Here is a 26,305-nt window from a genome sequence, read left to right on the forward strand (position 1 = left end):
CCTATTAAACCCTTGTTTTCACTGTCTCCTAACGAGGAACCGCCTATTCCTTTCTCCTCCCTGGCCTGGTACAGACGGCCCTACCATCACTTCTACAGAATAAGAATTCCCCAAAGCAGGTTAACTAGAGTGCTAGTGTCAGTACTTGTTTAATGGTATGTTCATAGCCTAACAGTCCTGTTTTTCTACAGTATTCTGACTACGGCAGCTGCAATCCATTTTGGGTTGACATTACCTGGTTCCGCACTGGTGTCCTTCATCTCTTGGCCAATTGACCCTTCTGCGTGTACCCTCACCCAGAGAGTTACATTTGTTAGGAGAACTCCTCGCCTACACTATGTGGGCAACTTATCCAGTTGTTCTCTGGCATTCAAGTCAGCTTTCTAACATATTTGACATAATCAGGAGCCTTTAACAATATGGACGCCAGTGAGACACTAACGGCCCTCATGCAGATGATGGCAGAACTCCGCACGGACATGGCGGCAGCTCATGCTGCCTCCCAGTCACACACGCAAATGATGGCCGAACTCTGTACGGGTATGGCTTCTATCCATGCCGCCATGCAGAGACAGATCGAAGGTTTGCAGGCTGGAGCCCACTTGGGCGGGGCTCCATCTGCACCGGCTGCAGCATCTGTAGATTTGGCTCAGCTCCCACCACCCGCTCTGCCACCTGTTTACCTCACCTCTCAGTTTCCTTAGGCTCCTCCTGAGCGATTCCATGGTGACCCCAAGAATTACCGCTCTTTTCTGAATCAATGCAGATTACATTTCTTGTGTTGACCGAACGCCTTTCCAGATGCTGTTACCAAGGCGGCTTTTGTTTTGTCCCATCTGGGAAGTACTGCTTCAGCATGGGCCAACCCCTTATTGGAGGCTGGCAATCCCTTGCTTTCTGACTGTGATGCCTTGTTGGAAGCCATGGCTCGCGTCTTTGTCACCAGATACAAGACCCAAGCTATGGAACTAGAGTTATTGGCCTTACAGCAGAGTGAATCCCCACTACTGGCATACGTGGCTAAGTTCAACCAGTTAGTAGCCGAAACCAATTGGCCCGAAGACAAAAAGGCTTCATTATTCTATAAGGGGTTGGCAGATAACTTGAAAGATACGTGGGCCACTGTCCCAGTGGTTCCAACCTCTTTTCATGAGCTTTTGGACCTTGTCCTCCAAATAGATGCCAGACAGTCTGAAAGGAAAGGGGAAATGCGAGGGGTACTTCCAGTGATACTAGCCCCACCTTCCAGTACACAAGCCACTGCTGAACCTGTGCAGATAGGGGTGGTAAGGGGTTCGTTGACTATGACCGAAAGAGAAAGAGAAAGACGGCGTTCGGCCAATCTATGTTTTTATTGCGGCTCTCCTGACCATTACTTGAAGGCATGTACCAAAAAACCCAAAAGGTCGGAAAACGGGAAGACTCGCTAAGCAGTGGAACCCGCTCACTGAGTCTCATGCCTTTGGGTTCCAATCCTCACATGCTCTCTGTCACCTTCGATCTACCTTCGGGTGGTTCATAGCCGGGGGATGTGGCCATTGACTCTGGGGCTACTGGGAACTACATCGACCGGGACTGCGTTGGCCAGAATGATATCCATTTGCTCGGCAAGAAAAACCCTGAGCTTGTGAATGCCGTGGATGGCTCTACCCTGGTTTCAGGTTTGGTCACGGAAAACACAGTAGATCTGGACATGGTCACACTTACTGGCCATATGGAAACCATATGTTATGACGTAAATGCAGCTCCGCAATTTAAGATCATTCTGGGACTTCCTTGTTTGTTTGTTTATTTATTTAGTAGGGCGCACCAAAACCCATAGGTAGCTGGGCGCAACAAGAAAAGAATACTTTCAGCTTAGTTACAACATAGTATAGGTACAGTACAGCAAACAAATAATTACAATGGTATTTTCAGGTGAAAAGATGATGGAAGTAAAAATACAGGTGAGGATACAAAATAAATAGCGGTTGAATCAAGCGGTATCTCTGGAAATAGTGATTAGGTAGACATTTAGGAGTCAGCAGATCGGAGCCAAGTTAGCGCCTTGCTTCTGAAGCTAGTGTATGGTTGATTTATTCTGAGGTGCAGTGGAAGGTTATTCCAGGCTTGTGCAGCTTGGACTGGGAAGCTAGTCCCTCCAGCTTTGGTCAGTTTAAATCTTGGTATCTCAAGGCAATGGGGGTTTGTGACTCTAGTCGGTCGCAAGGAGGTTTTCCTATTTATTCTGTTCACTAGGTATGGGGAGGCAGCATTGTTAAGACATTTGTGTGTAAGTGAAATGGTTTTGAGCAGTATTCTGTCGCTAATTTTAAGCCAGTGGTGGTCTCTTCTACAATTAGTAATGTGCTCTCTGTTGGCTAGGTTTAGAGCTGTTCTTAAGGCATTATTTTGCAATATCAGCAGTTTATTGAGGATATAGTTATTAGCTCCTAAATAAAGTGTGTTACAATAGTCAAGTTTAGATCATATGAGTGCATTGGCCAAGGTGATACAGCTTGTTTCAGATAGAAACGGGCAGCATGCTCGAATGAGTTTGCCTATGTATCCTGTTGAGGAAGCTAATGAGTTCACCTGCTTCCTTAGAGTTAAGGTAGTGTCCAAGTAGAAACCCAAAGTTTTTACCTCTTTTACTGTTTTGATAGTATTTCCGTCTATGTTGAATGAGGCGTAGTTAGGGGTTAGTTTCTTTAGGTTGGTTATGGAATCAAGGATCATAATTTCGGTTTTCCCGTCATTCAAACAAAGGCCATGGGAGACCATCCATGTTTGAATGAGAGAGCATATTTCATTTACCAAGGACATATCGTTGTCAAAATTGCTGAAAGGGGTATGAGGATCTGTGTATCATCAGCATATTTAGGGTAGGTGACACCCAGTCTGTCCAATTTGTCAAATAGGGGCTTGGTAAAAATATTGTACATGGTAGGTGAAACACAGGATACTTGTGGGACGCCGCATGTAATGTGGATTGGATCTGCTGAGTCAGATGGGGAGAAAACTCGCATGGTTCTGTTAGCGAGAAAAGATTGAAACCAGGCTATAGCATGACAAGAAAAGTGGGCTGCAGAGGCTAAGTGTTTGCAGAGCACTGTGTGGTCCACTAAATCGAAAGCGGCCGAAAGGTCCAAGAGGAATAACATTGCCATTTTTCCCTTGTCTTTAAGCTCATCTATTTGTGTCTTAAGGTCAATCAGTGCAGTCTCAGTGCCGTGTTGGGGTCTGAAACCTGATTGACGAGACCCCAGCAGGTGGTGAGCTTCAAGGTAGCCCTGAATCTGAAGGTATGCTACCCGGTCAATTATTTTGAGAAGAAACGGTACCGTTGTAATGGGACGGTAGTTTGTAGGGATAGAAGGGTCCAGTGTCTGTTTCTTTAGTAAGGGAAGAACCCAAGATTCTTTTAAACTCTCGTGGACGCAGTTCGATTTAAAGGAAGCATTTATGAGTTTAGTTATGAATGGTGCTAGGTCTCTGGCTGCATCTTTCACTATTTGAGCAGGACAGTTGTCCCCTTTGGAATTAGATGGCTTCAAAGATAATATAACTTTCTCTCTTTCCAGGATCGACACCTTGGTGAAACTGAAAGGGGTTAGCACATTCAGGGTTGTAGTCAGTGAGGTCGTATTCGGTATCAGAGATGCTTTCTTTTTTTTGATTTTGGTTTGGAGTGAAGTTATTTTGTTGGTAAGTGCATTTTGAATGTCCATGAACCATTGTTTGTCTTTTGCAATGTTATCTACCGTGGGTATGGGAGATTCGAGCTCCCGGAGGATCACGAAAAGCTCCTTAGTATTAGAATTCGCTTTTGCAATTCTTTCATTAAAAACATTTATTTTTGTGTTGATTATTTCGTTCTTATATTTTTTAGCTAGTTGTTTTAATTGTGTTTTTTTGTCCTCAGTGGGGGAGTGCCTCCAGATGGCTTGCAACTTTCTTTTTTTGAGTCTTAGCTCTTTAAGATGGGGGTAAACCAAGTGTTCAAATGGGCCTTTGGTTTGCTTTTTCGGAGTTTGGCTGGGGCAATGGTATCTAGTGCTTTGGCCATGGTGTTGTTATAGGTCTCAACTAGGAGGTTGGGGTCGGCATTCAGAGAAATAGAGTCAAGAACAGGCAAAAGCAATGACATTAGTTTGTCAACTGTGATGTTTTTATTGCATCTCGTAAGTAGTGGAGGAGCCATAGCTACGGCTTTGGGCATAGATTTGTCTAGTTTTAAGGTGAAATCTATCAATTAATGGTCAGTCCAGGGTTGGGGGGTTATGTTCAGAACAGTGGATGAACAGTTTAGGTTGGCTATCCAGTCAAGGGTTCTGCCTTTGATATGGGTGGAGACGTGCACTTTTTGGGTAAAGCCATGCTCAGTCAATGTGGCTGCTATCACAGATGCATGTTTATCCTCTGGGTCGTTAAAACCTAGGTTAAACTCGCATAGCACTAATATCTGAGAAGATTCTTTTGTGTTGTTAGAGAGCAGGTTTTACAGATCGTCCTCAAATGTGCCAATTGGGCCTGGTGGTCCATACAGCAGGTGAATAGTTAGAGTTTGATTGTTGATAGGTAGCTTAGCTGTAAGTAGCTCGCAAGATTTGAAAGGTTGAGCAGTGCTAAGTCTTAGTTCAAGGCTTATTTTCGCTATAATGGCTATGCCACCCCCCTTAACTTTAGGTCTATCTATTCTTAGGAAATGATATCTGTCTGGGATGGCAAGCATCAGCGATGGGCCAGCTGCCTCGTGGGGCCATGATTCTTGATGTACCTTGGTTGAAGCTACACAATCTAGTCATTGACTGGTTAGTGGAGGAGGTACACTTCTCTTCATGTCATCGTAGCAAACACTGCAGGGCAATCCAAGATCCAGTTAAAAACCCTTGTTGCTCGCTGTTGGACACAGCCTCAGTTATAGGAGACGTGGTGTCCACCACTCTGCCCAAGGAATACACTACGTTCCGGGACGTGTTCAGTGCTGTGGAGCTGATACATTGCCTCCACACAGGCCCTATGACTGTCCTATTGATCTAGTGCCTCGGGCTAGGGTTCCTTCCGGTCGCATCTATTCCATGACTGTCAAGGAAGATGCTATTCTTAAAGACTACATTGAGAAGGCCTTGGCCAATGGTTTTATACAGCATTCACGTTCCCCAGCAGCCTGACCCATGTTCTTTGTTCCTAAGAAAGAGGGGGCTCTCCACCCATGTATTGATTATCGTGACCTAAACGCGGTAACGATCTGAAATCAGTACACCATCCTGCTTATATCATTTCTTCTTGACCAACTGGGTTCTGCGTCTTTGTTCACCAAGCTGGATCTGAGGGGGGCTTATAATCTAGTCCGTATGCGTGAGGGGAATGAATGGAAGACAGCATTTAAAACCAAGTACGGATTGTATGAGTATTGCGTAATGCCATTTGGCCTCTGCAATGCCCCTGCCACGTTTCAGCATTTCAGAAACAGCATTTTTTCGGTATATGCTGGATCAGTTTCTTGTTATCTACATCAACAACATATTGGTTTATTCTCCCTCCTATGACACCTACGTTGAGCATGTCAAACGGGTGCTCCTACGTATTAGGGAACATCAATATATACATCAAGCTAGAGAAATGCATGTTTCATTTAAAACAAGTCGAGTTTCTGGGATATGATATCACAGACATAGGAATAGAGATGAATAACACCAAGGTCCAAGCAGTCCTGAACTGTCCGATCCCGAAAGACATCAAGGCCCTACAATCATTTCTTGGTTTTGCTAATTATTACAGGCGCTTCATCCGTTATTTTTCAGAAATAGCAGCCCCCTCACAGCAATAACGAGTCCCAAGACTCGTTTCTGTTGGGATTCTGCAGCCCGGAGGCCTTTGATACTCTGAAACCTGCTTTCACCATGGCTCCAGTCTTGTTGCATCCAGACCCAAACCTCCCTTTTGTGGTTGAAGAAGACACCTCAGATATAGCTGTTGGGGCCATTACTTCCCAGAAGTGCAAGGACACTGACGTCCTTCATCCGGTGGCTTTCCACTCAAGGAAGTTGACCTTGTATTAGGCTAAAAACACCATCACGGAGAAAGAACTCCTTGTGGTGCGGGGTGCCTTCTCTGTCTGGAGACATCATCTTTTGGGTACCGTTATACCAGTACAGGTGTTCACTGATCATCGAAACCTACTGGCGATCCAGTCCATCAAGTGCACAACAGCCCGCCATGCTCGTTGGTACGAGTTTTTCTCTATGTACAATTTCATCATATCCTATCGACCCGGAGTTAGACATTCCAAGGCCGATGCTCTCTCCCGTCTTCACGGTTCTTCTCTAGGCGCCAAATCTGGTGGTCCCATTCTCTTGCCTCAGCACGTAGTCTGCTCATGTACTCTGCAGTCACCCTTGCACACTATGTTGTTGAATTGGGTCCGCGGGTCACCACCGGAAATCCAGAAATATGACCTTCAGGTATACCAAGGTCTCCCTTACCATCAGAACCTGCTCTTCCTCCCCATGGGTTCTCCTCGCATTACTCCATTACAGTGGGTACATGATGCTAAGTGTGCTGCACACACTTAGCATCTCAGGAAGACCTTTTAACTACTACACCGTTGGTGTTGGTGGCCCTTGATGGATAAAGAGGTGTCTAAGTACATAGCCTCCTGTCCGTTGTGTGCTCAATGTAAAGTGTATCCAGCCAAGCCTGTGTTCTTGTTACGACCTCTGCCTATTCCGAAACTGCCTTGGGTCATGTTAACGATGGATTTCATAGAGGAACTACCGCTGGTGGGGGGTTACGATTGCATCTGGGTGGTTGTTGATTCCTTTTCCAAGATGGCGGTGTTTGTCCTCTGCAAGGGTCTCCTATCAGCTCCGGTCCTGGCAGATCTGTTTCTGCATAAAATGTTTCGCTTTGTTGGGCTCCCGGACATTATCGTGTCAAACTGCGGGTCTCAGTTCACCTCACATTTCTGGAAGGCACTCACACGTTCTTTGGGCATCGATGACTGGTTCTCCTCTGCCTATCATCCTCAGACAGATGGACAGACCGAATGCTTGAACACCACTCTGGAGCAGTTTGTATGTTGCCTGGTCATGAAATATCAGGATTCTTGGTTATCCCTACTAACAATGGCCAAGTTTGCATACAACAACTCTGTGCATACGGCTACTGGTTCCTCTCCTTTCTTTGCCGTGTATGGCCGTCACCCCCGTACTATCCCTTTGCAGCTCGATTTGTCCCCAGCCAGCCATGCGGCTTCCTCCTGTGTTCGGGATCTGGCCCAGACACGCAATTCTGTTGTCACCCACCTCCACGGGGCTAAGGTCAGGGATAAAAGGTTTGCAGATCTCCGTAAGCGTCCTGCTCTATGTTATTCGGTGGGTGCTAAGGTCTGGTTTTTGTCTAAAAACCTCTTCATCCCTGGCCGCCGTGCTTTGCTTCTGCATTTTCTTGGTCCCTTCCCTGTCACGAAGGTCATCAATCCAGCTGTGGTGTGTCTGGCCTTGCCTATCGCATGGAAGAGCCACCCTGTATTCCATGTTTCCCTGTTGAAACCATTACATCCGTCCACCCGGACTCCCATGGGTCCTTCTACACTAGTTCTGCAACCCTCGGATGAGTATGAGGTGAAAGGGATACTAGATACTAAGGTGCGCCGAGGGGTGCGTCTGTATTTGGTGGACTGGAAGGATTATGGCCCAGTGGACAGAACATGGGAACGTTCCCGGAACATCCATGCCCCTGCCTTGTTGGCTAAATTTCGGTCCTCCTGCGGAGTGGGGCGTTCTTTGAGGGTGGATACTGTCAGGATTCCTTCTACTCAAAGGGCACGTCACGTCTTATCCCGGTCTCCAGGACGCAACAGACAATGCCAGGCCATTAAGCACCATCGTACGACATCAGTTGTTTTCCACTCCCTACCAGGGCAGCAGAACCATCGGCTGTCTTCTTTGGCCCCGCCTCCTTGCCTTCGTTACAATCAGCATACCACATGGAGTTTGCCATGGTGACTCTGGCGTCTGTTACGTGAGAGCATATGATGAATTCAGGGGCGGGTACAATAGGTATTTAGCTTCTGCATTGGTGTCGCTCAGTGCTTCTGATTTCTCCAAAATCCAGTTGCTACCTTTGCCTTGTCCTTTGCATTGATCCCGTTTCCTTGTTCGTTCCTTGCCTCTTGCCTTGTACCTTGTCTCTTGAATTTCTTGTCCTTCCCACGATAATGAACCGGACCGCTACTCGACTTGCCACCAGCCTTCTGGTTTTGCCTCTGTCTTCTCCAGCATGTTGCCGGACCCGGGCTGCTACTTGCCCGCTACTCGCCTGCTGATTCTGCCATTGTTCTATCCTGCCCGGTTATCGATCTCGGAAAGAACTTTGACCTGCATCCTGCTTATCGTATTATTCTGCCAACGCCCGCATGGAAACTGACTGAGGATTGGTATATCGACTCCTCAACTTCACTTACCTGCTCCATTCAACGGATTCATCTGTCGTCCATCCCCTTACGTGTATTGCCGTCTCAGCGCAGGAACTTTTGGACTTCCACCCCTGACGCTGCTAGGTCGTAGGCGTCCGCGTTTCTTCGGGATAGGTGGATTCTGGGACAAGAGACTATTCCAACCCGTCCTAGGCGTCCTAGTGCCGTCGGAACAGGTTACTCTGGCATTACACACCAAGGGACGGTGACTACAGGAGCATTAACATCCTACCCAGTGGTAAGTGTCCTGCCTTCACTACTGTCTCCCTTTTTCTCGGTATAATCTTGCCTTATAAAACCCTTGTTTTCTCTGTCTCCTAGAGAGGAACCACCTATTCCTTTCTCCTCTCTAGCCTGGTACAGACGGCCCTACCATCACTTCTACAGAATTAGGATTCCCAACAGCAGGTTACCTAGAGTGCTAGTGTCAGGACTTATTTGATGGTATGTTCATAGCCTAACGGTCCTGTTTTTCTACAGTATTCCTAATACAGCAGCTGCAATCCATTTCGGGTCGACATTACCTGGTTCTTCGCTGGTGTCCTTCATCTCTCAGCCAATTGACCCCTCTGCGTGTACCCTCACCCAGAGAGTTACATTGGTTAGGAGAACTCCTCGCCTACACTACGTGGGCAACTTATCCAGTTGTTCTCTGGCATGTTATCCAGTGGTTCTCTGGCATTCAAAGCAGCTTTCTGACATATTTGACAACGTGTTTCAGCGCACTCAGCGCCATTTTCAAATCAGGGCTAATTTCCAAACCATAAATAAAGTAGATTCAACAATTCTAATTGATTTTCAAAAGAATTAATGTAACGAAAAGATGATAAGTGTAACAATCAACATAAAAGACATTGAGAGTATTCCAAGAACCAAAAAACATTTGTCAACTATTCTGAATCAGGATACTACATTGCCATTAGCCCAACACTGGCAACAGAACCATCAATTGTGTGACAAAAAGGATATCAAGTTTGTTGGACTTAGGAAGGTCACACTAGGACCCAGGTGAGGCAATCAGGAACAAAGACTAAGGCACGAGGAGGCAAAACTCATTTTTCAATTTAGATCGGTTGAGAAGGTCCTTAACTCAGATAATGAGATGTTTGTTTTTTGGAAGCAACATTAGATGGAGTTACTCATACACTGTTGACCCGATGTAATAAAGGACCCACTCTACATGAAGAATAGTCTAGAGGAGAGAAGTGAATAAAGGATATATAATAGACTAGTTATATCCAACATGACTATTCAAATTGAGATATTAACCCAATCTTGAGTCAGGAATATTTATACCGTTTTGAAAGTCGACAATCTGAAATTACAAATATATATTTTTCCTTGGAAGGTATGGGCTTTACCTGTCCGGTTAATAGATCAAGAGGAGGGCACTAGAATGCATATCAGTCTACCATCAGCTAATTATACGACGGTGTGTAGTAATTTGCTGCTCTATTACCAATTATTGCAATTATTGGAATAGTTGTTTCGGATTGTTCTTGGGTAATACCAAGTTAAATTATGAATTTACATCAATCATAGTCTCTAAATATCAATTGTGCGGGAGACATACTTATAATGATACGGGCATTTGCCCAATACCATATATTCTCACGTTATAACATAATAAAGATGTTTCCTAAATTTGGGCACTGAACTCAGTTTTTCCAACACGGGTGAATTTAGCTGGTAGTAATATAGTAGAAAGAGAACTATAACTTTCAAATGATGATTTTTAGATTTGGGCATTTAATTCACTGTTGCCAACACGGGTGAATATAACTTGAAGTTTTGAAGTAGACAGAGAATAAATGGTTTTCAACGTAAATAACGCTATTCCCATTGACGACCCATGAAAACAACCCAAAATATGGGGGTCAGAATGGAAATGGAAGTAGGACTACTTCCGTTTCTATGAATACGCTCAGCAAACAAAACTACTTTGCATTACACCGTGTTCGAACGCGGACACGATCGTACGGACGGTGAAAAACAAGGACTTTGCAGGTAAACCCTTGAACTATTGGTCCCATGTATTACATGGAGAGATACTTAATGGAGCTGCATTGGGAGACGCAGAAAATCCGGGCACTGTTTGATTTGCGATTATGTTGAGATATAATCAAGACAGTCTAAGGCGTGCTTTCCTTTTATAAAACTCATGGTTTTGTACGCTTAACCCAAAGGGGCAGGTCAGACATAATGAGCAGAATAGCGGAGGATTAAATGACTATACGCACTATATTTGACAACAGACGGATTGTAAATTTAGGTATAACTATAGTTGAACTACCAATAATAGAATAAGGAAAGCTTGTAAACGCCACATTTTAGTGAGAATTTCTTGTTTGCAGACAGCGAATAAAACGCAAACATTAATGTATAATGTTTTACTTACTAGGGGTATCCCTACAAAATATCCCCACCAAAAATTTCGCCGTCCATATGGCTGTTTGTCTCGCCGTAGGCAATATTTTTTGGGGGGATCATTTGTGGGAGAGGGGGCTGCGGGGGTGTCCCCCGCACATTTTAAAATAATGTGGGGTTGCAGGGGTGTCCCCCGCAGTATCCATGGGTCAATATTGCTGCATAAATATGGCGATATTTTTGTATCGCGATATTTTTGCGTGGATATTAACACATGGAACTCTTACTAGGTGGGATTTAACCCATGACACTTGTTTCTTTCAAGACTTTGTGAATAACGATATACAACATAGGTAAGAGGTGCTCATCCACCTATTGGAAATTTGTGCAAGTTTGTCTTACCAACATTCAGAGATACTTACGCACTTTTTAATTTCTCTCCTTTTACATTTCTGTGTATTTTCTTCTATTTCAATTCCTAACCATTCCTCCCTTTCCCCATCCCTTCTGTCTGTGGTACAACGAATAATGTAACTTCCAATGATTTATAAATACCAATTTACTAATGATATGATTTGGTGATACTGAACCATTATGCACTGACGAACGTTTGATGACATCACATAATGCTGGCATGTAACGTTTGGATTTTGGGGTTTACTTTTACTTTTTGTTTTCGGTTCTTGGAATATTCTCAATGTCTTGCATGTTGATTGTTAAACTTACCATGTTTTCGTTACATTAATTCTTTTGAAAATCAATTAGAATTGTTGAATCTACTTTGTTTATGGTTTGGAAATTATCCCTTTTTTGAAAAAGGCGCTGAGTGCCCCGAAACATGTGTTATCACAAAGGGCCTTTTTTTTTTAAACAAAAATTGCCACTCAATAATATTTGAGTTGGGTTTCACATGATTATTTGTGTAAAAAATGTTTTACTTCTTGTGGCGCATGATCATATATGAAACAACATTGTTTTAAATATGCAAGGGCCTGAGGAAATCCCTTGAAGGAACTGAAAAAACGATTACATGGAATAGCCAAAGACTATTTGAACATATATTGAAAAGAACTGCTGAACAGCATTCCAGGAGAAGGGAGTCATTCTCCAGGCTTTTTGTTATCTGAGTGATAGTGACTGTGTAGCTTAGCTTTTTGGACTGATGACAGACTGTTTACTTTGGACTACAAGACTTAGGACAAGCACCCTAGTTTAGTAGAGTTAGGTAGGAAACCCTTAGGGTAGGGAAAGTTAAGCATTTTCTTATTATTTTAATATACCACTTGTACAAAATGGCACATAATTTTCTGTCTCCTCCTTATGACTTACCACACTCCCCTCTGGGGAGAAGGGATGATGTCCAGATTCGTCACTCTCCCCACCTCTGCCCCTACCACCATCGGAGGCCCTCTCCCTGGCACATATGCACACATACTCATTCATTCATTCATTCATGCATTCATTCATTCATTCATTTCTCTCATTCACATACACACATTCCTCCATCTATTAATATCTCACGTTCACTCATGCACACACACAACACCGTCTCATTCACTCGCGCACACTTACAGATACAGACAGTTGCGTGCACGCACACATTCATACATACATAAAATAAAACATTATATCCTTACCTGCAGCCCCGCTCTGATGCCACCTACTACAATGGCCCTCTGGTTCCTGGGGAGCACGAATAGGAACTGGGAAGCAGAGAGAGCACCCCCTACATTTAGACCTGCGGTTCTTAGGCCTGCATCCCCCAGTGGGTTGTGCAAGGCTGGGAGATTAAAAACGCCCCTGCGTCTTGGGGGCCTATTGGGCATGCATGCTCGGTAACTTAAACCACATTTTCTTTGATAGTTAAGCCCAGCCCAGAAGGGGGGCCCCGGGGGGAACGCGAAGCGTTTCCCTCCGGGGAGTTTTTTGGCGCTGCACACGGCCAGCGAGTGGCCGTGGGAGGCAGAGTGCCTCCCGGGGTATTTAAGGGGCTCAGGGAAGGTTTGGGAGCCAGGCGACGGTTAGGACTTGAAGATTGTCCTGGTCGCCTGCTCCCGAGCCTTCCCTGTGTAGCTGGGCCTAGGAGTGTGGAGGGGTAGAGCAGGTGAGGTGGGTGATTTGAGAGGGTAGTGGTGGTATAGTGGGCGGTCAGGTAGTTTTTTTTTTAGTTATAAAAAAAAATAATAATAATAAGCAGTTTATAAGTTAAATACAGTTAAGGAAGGGTTATTTTGGGGGTGCCGTAAATAAGACACCCCCCGCTACTTACCGTAGCTCCGGGTCCGCGTTGTAGTAGACAGGTTTTTTAGCGGTCCGAGGGCGCGGGGTGCCGTGGGCGTTCGGGGGGAAGTTTGTGGAAGAGCATCCGTGCTCTGTTGCTCGCCGGCGTGGGGCGAGGTGTGGGAAGGATCGGGCTGCCACGAATTGGCATCCGTTCAGGAGCGGGTGGGAGGCGGATCATTTTATGTTGATACGGGATCCTTGGTCCCGTGTTGTTCTTCAGGGAAAGGGGAACGGTGAGTGCGGTGTCCGTCGAAGGACAGAGGGGGCAGAGCGCTCACATTTAAAGGGGCCTCGTCCATTTTGTGGGCCCGAGGTGCGGTGGCGCTCACTAGCCGCCAGGGGGCAGTGTGGCAGGGAAGGAGATAGTACTGGATTCTGGTGAGGTTGATTTTGGTGGGGTTTTTTCTCTAGCGGGTGGCACTTAGTTGCCTGGGCAGGGGGCTACAGGGGATAGGGCCGTATTTTGGGGGTATTTAGTGGGGCAAAATAATAAAAAAAATATATTAAAAGTTTAGTTCAAAGTTAGCAGTTTCAATTTTGTAGTTTTCCACGGGTAGTTTCGGCTCGGGGGCTTAGGTTTGCTAGGTCATTTTTAAGAGGGTATATATATATATTTGTGGTGCACAACCAAGTTATTAGTAGTGCACGATGGTAGGTCAGGGAGCCAACAGGAAGGGGTTGGTTGATGCCAAGGCCCTTAAGGAGGCTTTGGAAATAATTAGTAGGGCATCTAGGGCCCAATTGGAAGGGGCAGTTGGGGAGGTCACTGGGGGAGAGGGCATGGGGGAGGGGGAGATAAGTGGGGGGAGGCCGCAGCGGAGAGCAGCGGCAGATGGGGCTCTCGCGGCAGTGGTGGCTTGCACCCCCGCGGCAGGGAGAGGGGAGGTATGGGAATCCAGGGGAAGGAGGATGAGAAGGGAGATAGACAGGAGAGCGTCTGAGGGAGAGATGATTTCAGGTGGGGAGCCTCTGAGGGAGGGAGTGAGTAATAGCCCTAGGGAAGAGGGGAGTACGCAGATGGGGAGGGCTCTTGGGGACCCGAGCGAGGGGGTGCTGAGGGGGGTGGCAGGGCAGAGGGGAAGAGGGGGAAAATATTTGCAGAAGAGTGCAGGAGGGAAAAGGAGGGCGAGGTCCCCATCAATTGAGGAAAGTAGAGTGGGGCGCGGAACGGCCCCCAGGGGTATGAGGATGGAGGGTGGAGGGCGCTGCGCAGCCCCCACTGGTCAGAGTGAGGTTGAGGGTTTTAGTACGGCCCCACCTCGATCAGCACAAGGAGAGCCTAGAGGGTGCAGCACGGCCCCTAGCAATGAGGAATACAGGGTGGAGGACGGAACGCCTCGCCCGAGAGAAGAGGACCAGGCAGGGGTCCCCCCGGCCCCGCCGAGAAGACGTCAAAGGAGTGACGGGGCGTACGCCCCGGGCTCGCAAGAAGATCGCCTCAACTTGAGCAGGAGCTCGCAGCAGCAGTGGTATATAAGGGATGATGAAGCTGGATTGGAGGAATATGTGGGGCAGTGGGAGGGAGAAGGTTATAGATCGGCAAGGGAAAGGGGGGAAGAGATAAGAAGTTTGATGTGGGATATGGAAAGGCAGGGGGATAGGGGGGTAAGGGGTCGGGGAAATTATTGGTTGGGTGAGTCTGTTGACATGTTTTGTCCCCGCAGTAGGAGCCCTCTAAGAAAGGAGATGAGGAGCATCGGGGTGGACGCCAGACCACAGACGGCGGGCGTTGAAAGAGGTGAGCAGGAACCGGAATGGTCCTCTGCATGGCAGAGAGGGGTCATGAGAAGGGTGATGGGGAATGAAGGGACGAGTTTGCATGGGGTAAGAAAAGAAGCTGGTGTGCAGGCCATTGGAGCTTTGGGGGGTGAAAAGAGCATGTGCTCAGTGGAGGTCCAAACGGACAAGGCAATGGAGCCATTAGTGCTTGAAGTGCAAGCTGGAAATAAAAAAGAGAATGACGTGAAAGGAAAGGAGAAAAAATTGCCGTACATGGGGATAACAAAACCATTGGGGGCACACTTGATGGCAACGACAAGGGAGAAGATTCAGGCAGGGGAGTTTGTAGATGTGTTCAAATTGCTGCATAGGGAAGTGAGAGCAAAAGAGGGGTCTAAAGAAGAAGAAAGGGAACTGGCGTCGCGCCCAAGGGTCCCGGTGACTATTGAGAATTGGACTTCGGCATTTATCATTTATGCCAGCGTTTATTGTGAAAAATTTCCAGAGCGTTGCGTGGCTCTGCTTAAATATATGGATGTTATCAGGAAGGCTTTCACGAGTTTTGGGGGTTTTGCATGGGTAAGGTATGATGAGGAATTCAGAGCGAGATTGGCGGAGGACAGTCAGGTGGTCTGGGGGAGATAGATATGGATCTTTGGTTGCAATGGATGGCTCCAACGAGGCCTGCCCCGACGCTGCACACGGCGAGCGGGCTGCCCGTACCTTTCCGGCCCTTTCTTGGTCGCCCCGCCCACGAAGGGGCGGGGGGAGGAGGTAGGGGGCAGTCATCAGCAGCGTGCTGGGGGTATAATAAGGATGGCTGTGCACGGACCCTGTGTAGGTTCAGGCACGAGTGTAGCAAGTGTGGTGGAAAACACCCTCTCACGCAGTGTTTCCAGCAAGGGGACAGGGGGAGGGGGAGGGGGACAGGTAGAGGGGTTGTGGGGAAAAGCTTTTACTCCAATTAAAGTAGGGGTGCTCGAAAAATGGTTACAATTTTATCCGGACAGAGAAGGGGCGAAGATCTTGAGTGAGGGTTTCTGTCAGGGGTTCAGATTAGGGTACCAGGGCCTAAGAGTGCGCAGGTGGGCTGAAAATTTGAAGTCGGCAAGAGAAAATGTTGACGTGGTGAGACAGAAATTGACCAAAGAAATAAAGGCAGGAAGGATAGTGGGCCCATTTGATGACTTGCCGGGGGATTTAGTAATATCCCCATTGGGGGTGGTGCCGAAGAAAGCTCCGGGGGAGTTCAGACTGATTCATCATTTGTCATGGCCGGAGGGTATGTCAGTTAATGATTTTATTGCTCCGGAAGAGTGCGGAGTTGTGTATGCCAGTGTTGACCAGGCAGTGGAACTGATAAGGAAGGAAGGGCGAGGGGCCTTCATGGCCAAGTGTGATATCAAGGCGGCTTTCAGGCTATTGCCGGTGCACCCGGAGGATTTTTGGTTGTTGGGTTTGCAGTTTGAGGAAGGCATATACATAGACAAAGCCTTGCCAATGGGGTGCGCAATTTCCTGTGCTTTGTTTGAGCGGTTCAGCTCTTTCTTACAGTGGGTCTTCTCATTCAGTTCGGGTTGGGAGAGTGTACTGCACTATTTGGATGATTTTCTTTTCATTAGCGGGGCAGAAAGAGTAGGGGAGTGTAAAAAAATGCTACAGTTGTTTCAGGAGCTGATGGAGGAGCTGGGGGTGCCATTAGCGGAAGACAAAACTGAGGGGCCGGCAGTGGTATTGACATTTCTAGCAATTGAGCTGGATTCAGTGGCCATGAACTCACGCTTGCCGCATGACAAGGTGAGCAAATTGGTGGTTTTGTTGGAAAAAGTGGTGGTTGCCAAGAAAATGACGCTGGTTGAAATGCAAAGTTTGGTGGGGCATCTGAATTTTGCATGCAAGGTGGTGGCCCCAGGGCGAACATTTTGCAGGAACATGGCGAGGGCTATGGCGGGAGCGAAATGCCCACATCATCGAATAAGAGTGTCAGGGGCAGTGAGGGAGGATTGCAGAATTTGGTTGCGCTTTTTGGAGAATTTCAACGGAGTGACAATGTGGTTGTAAGGAGACCCGGTGACTTGGGAAGTTCAGATATTTTCTGATGCAGCAGTAGCGGGAGGTTTTGGAGTTTTTTGGGGAGGAAAGTGGTGTGCGGAGAAATGGCCAGTACGGTGGTTGAAGGAAGGAAGGAGTATAGCATTTCTTGAATTTTTTCCACTTCTAGTTGCATTGCAGTTGTGAGGGAAGGATTTACAGAATAGGAAGGTGAATTTTAATGTTGACAATGAATGCGTAGTTCATGTGGTGAATAGGCAGTCAGCTAAGGATCAGAGGGTGGTGAGATTGATGAGAGAATTTGTGCTGCGGTGCATGGAATGGAATGTGGTGTTTAAGGCAACACATGTGCCGGGGAAGGATAATGGCATCGCTGATGGATTATCTCGTTTTCAATGGCAGAAATTTTGTGGATTGGCTCCAGATGCAGAGCAGGAGGGGCAACAGATTCCGGGGGAGCTGTGAAAGATAGGAAGCTGAGAGCGCTTTCACTGGTGGAGGGTTCATTGGCCTCGGCATCTAAGGAGGCATATAGGAGGGCCTGGGAGAATTTTATTAGAGGGGGAGCTTGTAGTTGGAAGGGTAGATGGGACGCGGAAGAGAGGAGGAGAGATGATGTTATGAATTTTCTCCTGAGGTGTATGGACAGGGGGTGGTCAAAGGCAACGATTGTGGGGAAGTTAGCAGGGATTTCCTTCTATGGGAAATGGTTTTGGGGTTTTCAACCAAGTGGGGGGGAAATGACAAATAGGATGTTGGAAGGTTGGGCTAGGGAGAGTAAGAGGGACAAGGATAAGAGGAGGCCGATATCGGCGGAATTGTTGCGGAGGTTGACTGAGGTGGTGGGGGGAGTTTGCTGGTCAGTATGGGAGGGGGAACTGTTTGTGACTTGTTTTACTTGGTTATTTTTTGGGGCTTTCAGGGTTTCTGAGTTGGTAGGGGGAAAAGGTGGGGTAGGAGGACTGCAATGGGATGATGTACGAATTACAGAGGAAGGGCTGGACATCAAGATCAGAAGATCCAAGACTGACCAGAAGGGGAGGGGTTCTTGGGTTCTACTGGGTAGAGGGAGTAGGAATTTATGTCCAGTACAGGTAGGATTGGTGTGGAAGGAGCGTTGTGGGGGTAGGTCAGGCTTGGTGTTTCAGCATGAGGATGGGTCGCCGGTGGCAGCGACACATGTGCTGGGGGTATTGAGGAAGGCGTTGGTAGTGGTGGATGAAAAGGCAGAGGATTTTGGGACCCATTCTTTTAGGATGGGCGCAGCATCTGAAGGCAGTAGGTTGGGATTTTCCGAAGACAAAGTGAAAAGCTTGGGGCGTTGGAGGTCTGGGAAATACAAGGGGTACGTCAGGGATTTTGATAAGGGGAATGTGTGATGAGAGGGGGGAAAGGATTTTGGGGAGGACTGCTCTTATGGGGATGTTTTGACTTGCCAGTGATTGTTAATTTTCTTTTTTCAGATGCTGCGCGAAAGGAAGGGGAGTTGGCGCAAGTGTGGATTGTTGGCCATTCAATTGTTAAGTGGGCTGGGAAGGAGGCGGAAAAAAGGGTGTTTGGGAGGCAGCTGGGATGCAGCTATAAGGAGGTGGTGGTGAGATGGCACGGTTTGGGGGGTCTGCGCTGGGATCAGCTGCTTCCTATATTAGCAGGGATGAGGGAACGCTATGGGGTTCCAGATGTGGTAATTATTCACGCGGGTGAGAATGACCTTGTGAAGGATACGGGGGTCTCTCTGCGAAGGAAAATGAAGAGGGATTTAGTTTGGATGAGGGAAATGTGGCCTCAAGCAAAGGTGGTTTGGACCAAGTTGTTGCCTCGGAGAGTTTGGAGGGGGGCGAGAAATGAGGGAGCAATAGAGAGCACTAGGAAAGGGATAAACAGGGAAATGGTTAAGTTTTGTGCCTCGGTGGCGGTACAGGTGATGGACCACAAAGACATAACGTATGAAGGGCTCCTTATTTTTAGAGAGGACGGAGTACACTTGTCCATGTATGGGAAAAGTCATTACCTGGCGGATCTGAGTTCCTGGTTGGGAGACTGGATAAGATGTGGGAGATAGGAAGGGAAAAAGGGGGAGGGGGAGTGGGGCAGAAAGAACTCCTCAGGGGAGGGTTTTTCTGGTGCCGGGGGCATGGCCCCTTTTGATGTGAGGGGAGGGAAGCACAATGGGGAATGACACGGGAAAGGAGGGGGTGGCGCTGTTTGCACAAGCAGGTCACCCCGGGGGAGCAGGTATTGAGCCTGGAGGGGCATGGCCCCTGGGAGAAAGCGGGACGCCTGGGAAAAGGGCAAGGAGACGGTAGGCTCCAAGGGGTAAGTAGGGAGGAGATAGATGAATTATTTATTTAATTGTTGGGAAGATGATAATGAAAAAGGAGAATGTTTAATTATTTAATTGTTTGTTGTAATATTTATTTAGTTTGTTAGGCCATGGAGCCAGTTAAGCATTTTGAATTGTAAGCTTTGGCCTGTCACATTAAAGCGACCTTTTCCACTTTTAAATGAGTCTCGGTTTTTGTGCAGTAAGCCAAAAGTGCTTTCGCTGGGCTGGCTTTAGCTCGTCCATATGGGGCGACGGTGGCAGATCGGCTTTGTTGCCAAACCACCCATGCATAAGATTTCCAGTCCTTCCTATGCCTTTCTGGCCGAGATAGGGATACGTGGAGGTACTACATGTGTGTACTCTGGATACACATAACATAAATATAAAGCCCATTCAGATTTGGTTCTGATGGTAATGCAGGAAATGGCAAATAATATCAGTTGGCTGCATGCATTTATCCATTCTTGTTTACGCCTTGACCAGTGAGTGCCATACATCATCACGAGAAAAGGGGTGCACATGGAAGGACAGGTAGAGGGCCCTTTGTGACAGGCTTCCTTAACTGTACCTTGCGATATAACTTGGTGTTGGCAATTGTAATATATTTGTTGGAGGGAGGTGATTGAAGAGAAAAGCATTTCACGACTAACATTCCATGCTATGTGTATTGAGGTGCAAAGTAGTATGCTTCCTAAGTTTGTCCCCAGCACACAATGCTGTGGAATACATGTTCCTTTAAGTAGTGTGAGTGCATTGTGTGCCCTTACAGTGTAAAGTGTGGAAGTTGTCATGAAGTCCCCTGCCTAGTTCTGAAGACCACCAAGGGTGGCCGATGCCACCCGAGCCATTGGATGTTGCGCTTAGGGACATTATCGGAAGGATCCCATGGTAGCCATTCCATAGTCCCCATCATATGGCAGGGAACAATCGCAGTGCACCAGTGTACAACAATCCTGGAGACCTTGAACATCTCCAACCCTCCAGAAACTCAAGGCCTGGCAATTCTGATAGTCTTGACTCTCTTCCCCTAATCTAGCAAGGGTGTCTGGTGGGACAATTGTAGTAGCCCCGTACCCAAATGAGAGAGCCAGAATCAGCCCTCCAAGCAGACCAACAATCCTAAAGAAGGATAAGTAACACTTTGTGTCACCCAAAGTCAACTTTATTCATATGATACAATGGTGCACACTTGCAGCTGTTCAACAACGGTGTCAAGAGTTATTTTGGAGTCACAGTGAGAAGTTCAATGAGTGTTAGAGAACTTCACTTGCTCCAATATTGCAAGTTTATGGTTCTTCGGCTGCCGGTAGTGTATGATACAATCTTGTCTCTTCATTGTGTCCCAGCACAGAGTTCCCTCAACTTGGATACAGTGCTTCAAACTAACAACCCTTTCACATTTAAAGGATTCAGAAAGCTTACCAGGCATATTTCAAATGTGTAATTCATAGGCCTAAGGGTCAAGAATGCAGGGTTCGACACCGGCAGCACTCTTGGGTAACAGAAAAGGGGCAGTGAAATTCAATATGGTGGACTGGGCAGATAAAGGCTTGATTTGGCCCACTAGCATCAAAGCCAGGCCAGGTGCATCCAGGAGCTGCCGTCAATCCCACCCTGATTCCAATTACCAAACACAGCTGCAGTTACTCATAGGGAGCCCATACCAGGGAGAGCCTTATAAAGCCCATTGAGCCCAGTCAGGCACTGCTGGCTGCAGGAAAAGGAGGCTGGCATTTGGCAGTGGCTGGAAATTGTTGGAGAAAGTGGAGGCTAGAGAGGTGAATGAGTTTGAAGAGGTTGGCAGCAGAGGAGAGGGGCCCAGGATAGTGAGAGCTAGAAGACTGAAGGAGGAGGTTTGAACACCTGGGATGAAGTGTCTAAGTCAGGCGCAAGTGGTAAGAACAAGATTAGAGGTGCAGGTGGTAAGACCAAAGGTGCAGATGCAGGTGGTAAAATCTGAGAGAGAGAAGGACGTGATCACATCAGGGAAAAAGAGGAGAAATCAAAAGGAGATGTTTTAACTATGGTTATAGGAGGTTCCACAGGGCCAGGTCAGCGCAGACAGAACCAGATGGTGGGAAGAGTAGGCAAGGGAAATTACAGTAAGATCAGAGAGGAGAATGGAGAAAAGCAGGAAGAACCCCAGGTAAGAAAAACCGCAAAAGAAGCCACAATAGGTCTCCCTCCCGGCTACTTCCCCTGATCCATCTACTGGCAAGCTTACTCACCTGAGTGAGTCGTGGGGTTCAAAAACTTAGAAAGTCCACAATTAAACCATCAAGAGAGAGATGATGTGGCAACCCGTAAAGTCTGTAACTCACAGGCTGACAAACCCCCTTTTGGAACTGTATGGATTTGAATGGATACTCAAGGGGCTGAGGAAGGCCTGAGAGGCTGGGGACCTCATGAAAACATTTTAGCAGCTTCCCAGAGGTAGAGAAAACTGGCAAACCCAAGCAGAAGAACCATCCTTACCATTTTGTTTGTGTTTGAGAAAAATCCCATTCATACCTCAAGTTGGCCTTTTCTTGTAACATACCCGCTTAATATAGGTGCTGAACTCAAACATACGGTCTTGGCTTCCTTTTTTATCCTAGGAAACCCTGTAGCAAAGTGCAAAGGAGGTGTGAAGACATTTGTTCATTTCACACCCCACTTTCCCAATGTTGTCGGTACCTGGACATATGATTTGAATAGCTGGCAAACAGAAAAACACTGACAAATGCCCACACAAAAGTCGCATCTGTTGGCTTTGCCAATGCTTGTTTCAATATGCTGTGGGAGGAGCTGGTATAATTTGTGTGAACATTGATATGGGAGGGTTACATAATGTGAAGATAAGGAGCTCATAAGACAAGATGGGACTGGACCTAGTAAAAATGGTTGCTTTTTTTGCCAAATGATCTTCAGAAATGATATTTCATTGCCAAAATCAGATTGATTGTTTGTCCTTTCCTGCGCACTTTGCAAGCTTGTTGCAGAACAGCCACATTTTAATTACGGAACTAGTGATATGACCGATAGGCATCATGACTTAGGCCATGTCATCATTTTTGATGTGGCTTGTTGATTTAGATTATGTTACTAAGATTTTCATTGCGACAATCAGCACTGTAAAGGTCCTACAGCACCGAAGCATGTACACTGAGTGGTGTTTTGTGCTCCCATCGGGGGTAGCCAGAACAGAATGCAAGAGGGAATCGAAAAGGCCTAAGGGATGAGAATGGGTGAAATGGGAGTGGATTCAAACAAACAAACAACTTGCAAAGGTTGGAAGGGTTGTGGAGACAGCTTAGTTATGCAATGCTAGACATCTTTTATACTTTGGCAAATCACCACTGTAGTGATCTCAAAGTTCCAAGACTTTTCTGGAGCTTGGTGTATTGTGCCTTCGACTGGGGTATCCAAAACGTAGTGAGGAAAGGAAAAGGGATGAAACATGGGGAGGGGGGGGGGGGTTGGGGGCAGAAGAGTATAGACAAAACAAACGGGTCTCAAATGGAAGCGGAGCAGGTTGAAGGAAGGACAGCGTTTGTGATATCTTTGTGATTGCTTAAGTGGATATTTTGTGGGACAAATGTTAATTGTGAAAAATAAATGCATACACATTCAATAATAACAGAGTGCGTTTGAGGCTGGTACGTTTTTGTCAGCGCTTTGAAGTACTAAATACAAGCCCTATTGTTGCATCGCGTCTATGTTTTGAGGGCTTACCCATCTTTCTCCATGTGTTCCAGGTATTTTCGGTATGAAGAGCAAGTTGGAAATAAACTAGTCCGAGAGATTGGAAACGTCACTAAAGATGCAGAAATCACTTTTGAGTTTGGGATCAAAGAAGCGGGTAAGTGTTCCTGCTGGATACAAAGGCCCTCTAAAGCTTTAATGGGACACGGGATTCTTTCGAGCCGTCCAGTTGAGACTTGCAGTTAATGGGAGGGAGGAATAAAGAAAGAAACCCAGAAATTAGATTGAAATCGAAGACACGTGCCAGGTTTTAGGGACAGCACGGCTCTATTTACTGCAACATCTGCTTCCATGAAGGAGATCTGGCGATTTCCTGACCGAGGAGCTTTGTTTGCGAGGTTGCAGGGGAAGCAGTCTCTATCCTTTTGTTACTGTTTTGCAACATCCCACTGGGATTTTAACGCACGCATTTAGCATTGTCAAGTTTCAGTATCTGGGGGTTTGCGCCTGTTGTCAGTCGCTGTTGCACGGCATGTTGTGGCCTGCCATTTTCAATAGGCACTGTGGAAGAGTAAGGACAATGGCTGGCCGTAGGGGCAAAGGTTGTGTGATGTCCTCTGTCTTTTCAGTAGAAGTCAAACGGGCACGTGCTTGCCCCTTCCCAGCCCACATGATGTTGGTGAAATGATGCAACACGAGTGTGTCTGAAAGGCGCCTGCTATTGTGGCTGGGGAAAGTGAGTCCCAGCACATAACACTGCAAGCAGATCATATTCATATAAATGCGATATTTGTTTTATGCACAGCATGAAACACCGGTTTTGCCATTTCGAAGCGTTGTAAATGATAGTTGCTGGGAGTAGTAATATTGGTTGCATCTTTATTCGGAAACAAAAAGTATTTTCCAAACACAGTACACAGTACATAGGAATTATACAATGTACCGTAATTTCATAAACACGTATCACATAGCAATAGCGCTGCATGTATAGCAGCGCACTTATATAACTAACAGTTTTTCCCTAATATTTCAATCTTTCAATAAGACGAATGCAAAGGTATTTAATTGGTTATTGAAAGAGAGCATTTCTGATGGGGATGGACTGATCATTTTTGAGCGGCTTAGCTTCTTGGTTTGCAAGAAAAAAACAGCAGATTTGGTCAAAAGTTAGTGGGCACACTGCGATTTGCGCGATTCGAGAAAAGGTTTGCAATATGGAACTAGTAGATGTGAAGGATATAGGCTAATATGGGGGAAGGCAAGGGGACGGGTCACACGTGTGGGCTAGGCTGTGGGATAGCCACGCGGTGCTGGAACGGCAGACTCAACCCCCGACCTGCAGACCACGAAGGGCCAGAACCTGCGGCTTCAGCATTGACCTTGTGTCGGGCACTGTGACTCTGCTTGCTATGTTGGAGGCATTGTCAAAAGCCAAGCCCTGCCACATTGCCCAGTGGGCACCGTGGGTGTGTTCATGGTGCCCGACCATTCTGATAGCCATGTCTATATCAGTGTCTACTGGGCCTGGCCCGAAGAGCATACTGGGGCATTTGGGCCCCAGGCACAATGTCAACTGGGCATGAACATAGGCAATGTCCAATGGACCTTTCGGGTATGTTAGTCTATATCATTGAAGACATGCACTAAAACCTCTTTAAATACAGTTATGTTTAACCTTCTGTAACAAGAGCTGGAAAATTCATGGAATAATCTGTGGTTGAAGTTAATCTTAAACGTTTTAGTGTTTTTCATCCAAGGTGGGCCTGCAAGCCCCAAAGGTGCAGAACTAACTGTATAACTGGCATCCATATAGTAGGAACACGTTTTCTACTGTGCCCAGTCGATTGACAAACTAGCAAGAGTTAGGCAACATGGCCACTTTTCAGAAATAAAGCTACATCTGGCAGAGATATGCGCCCATGATATACTGGATAGCAGTTTCCATGCACTTTTCTGTAAAAGCCTTTTGGCATTCTGAAAGCGAGTTCAGATTATGCAGTTGTCACTCGGCCTCTGACCTTATTAGCAGATAAGATATTATGCAGAAAAAATATAATATATATTTTTTTAGAACACATTTTATTAATTTTAACAAGTGCATGAAACATACAGTTACGGTGAGCAATAGGCAATTAACTGGGTAATACATACGAACATGTTACAGTCAAGGCTGCGTCACGGGTGAACGGGAGGGGGGTGAGGTTGCCCCAGGCAGCAGGGATGGGGAGTGTGAGGGGAGAGAGAGGAGAACAAAAAAAACAAAAAAAAGGGGGGAGGGTGAAAGAAAATGGGTTTCACCGATTGTCCATCCATTTTCCCCAGACCTTATGGAACTTGCATGGGCACCCCCTAGCTGTGTAAATTCTCCTCTCTAAGGAAGAACACCTGGTAACCTCATTAGACCATTGAGTTAGGCTCAGCGCAGCAGCAGACCCCGCAGCAATCATTCTTTTGCCCGGCCCCAGCGCTACTGCCGTAAACAGTTTTTCGTGTTCGGTGAGTCCCAGGTCCGCCCATATCCTGAGCAGTATCAACTTTGGGATCCCACCATGTCGGAGAATAAGCGTGTACAGCCTTCCCAGAACGTCCATACCACAGTACACTCCCAAATTATATCAATGAAGGTTCCCCTCAATTTTCCATCGAAGGCAGGACACCCCGGTCGCCCCGCTCCATTTGGCCAGCGTGATGCGGGAGTAGTAGTATCGATGCAATATCCTGAGCTGGATCAGGCATAATTTCGCGTCTATACCAATTTCGCGGGGGAACATCAGTGCTTCCACCCATTCCTCCTGTTCCAGCTTATCTATGTCCCTTTCCCATTTCTCCCTCAGTGTGGTGAGTTCTTGAGTGCCAAAGGAGTTGAGAACCTGATACAGCGTGGAAGTAACCCTAGAGGGGATGCTGTAAGAGGATTCAATTCAACACTACAGCTAAGTCAATGCCTAGTCTGGGATACTGAATGGAAACCCTTATTGATATATCTTTATGTCCAGTTCATGCGTTCTGGATGACTACCCCTATATAACACCCCTCTCTTGGAATCCCCCTGACCCCACTGAGCCAAGAAGTAGTTCTGTTTTGCAAGTTAAAAGGTTTATTTGAGAATTTAAACAATATATATATATATCACACTTTATAATAAATTAATAATTGAATATCACACTTAATCTGAGCAGTAATCAATAATGGATAGTCTGGCACCAGCACACTTGTGAATAGGAACAGAAGAATAAGGTGGTAGAGAATACTTTATATAAGTTCAGATGGATGTAATGTTGAATGAAAATGCAATACAGAAAATACTCAATATGATTTCAACAAAACAATGTAATCACTTTTCTCTGGCAATCCCCTCCCCCCTTTATGCAATGCAAGGAAATGGAAGGAAAGCACACAGTTCTCAGAAATGC

The 26,305-nt window shown here is 46.5% G+C and overlaps 1 protein-coding gene across 1 annotated transcript in view; it reads left to right on the top strand.

The window, feature by feature from the left end:
- LOC138504783 (circularly permutated Ras protein 1-like) overlaps positions 1-26,305 on the top strand; it is a 792,342-nt gene that overhangs the window by 346,061 nt on the left and 419,976 nt on the right. The window contains exon 12 of the mRNA XM_069625266.1: positions 22,946-23,049. Within this exon, the coding sequence (XP_069481367.1) occupies positions 22,946-23,049 (104 nt within the window). The remainder of the gene's footprint in view (positions 1-22,945; positions 23,050-26,305) is intronic.

The sequence above is a fragment of the Ambystoma mexicanum genome, chromosome 11, assembly GCF_040938575.1.
Source record: "Ambystoma mexicanum isolate Mex_15411 chromosome 11, UKY_AmexF1_1, whole genome shotgun sequence".
Lineage (NCBI taxonomy): Eukaryota > Metazoa > Chordata > Amphibia > Caudata > Ambystomatidae > Ambystoma > Ambystoma mexicanum.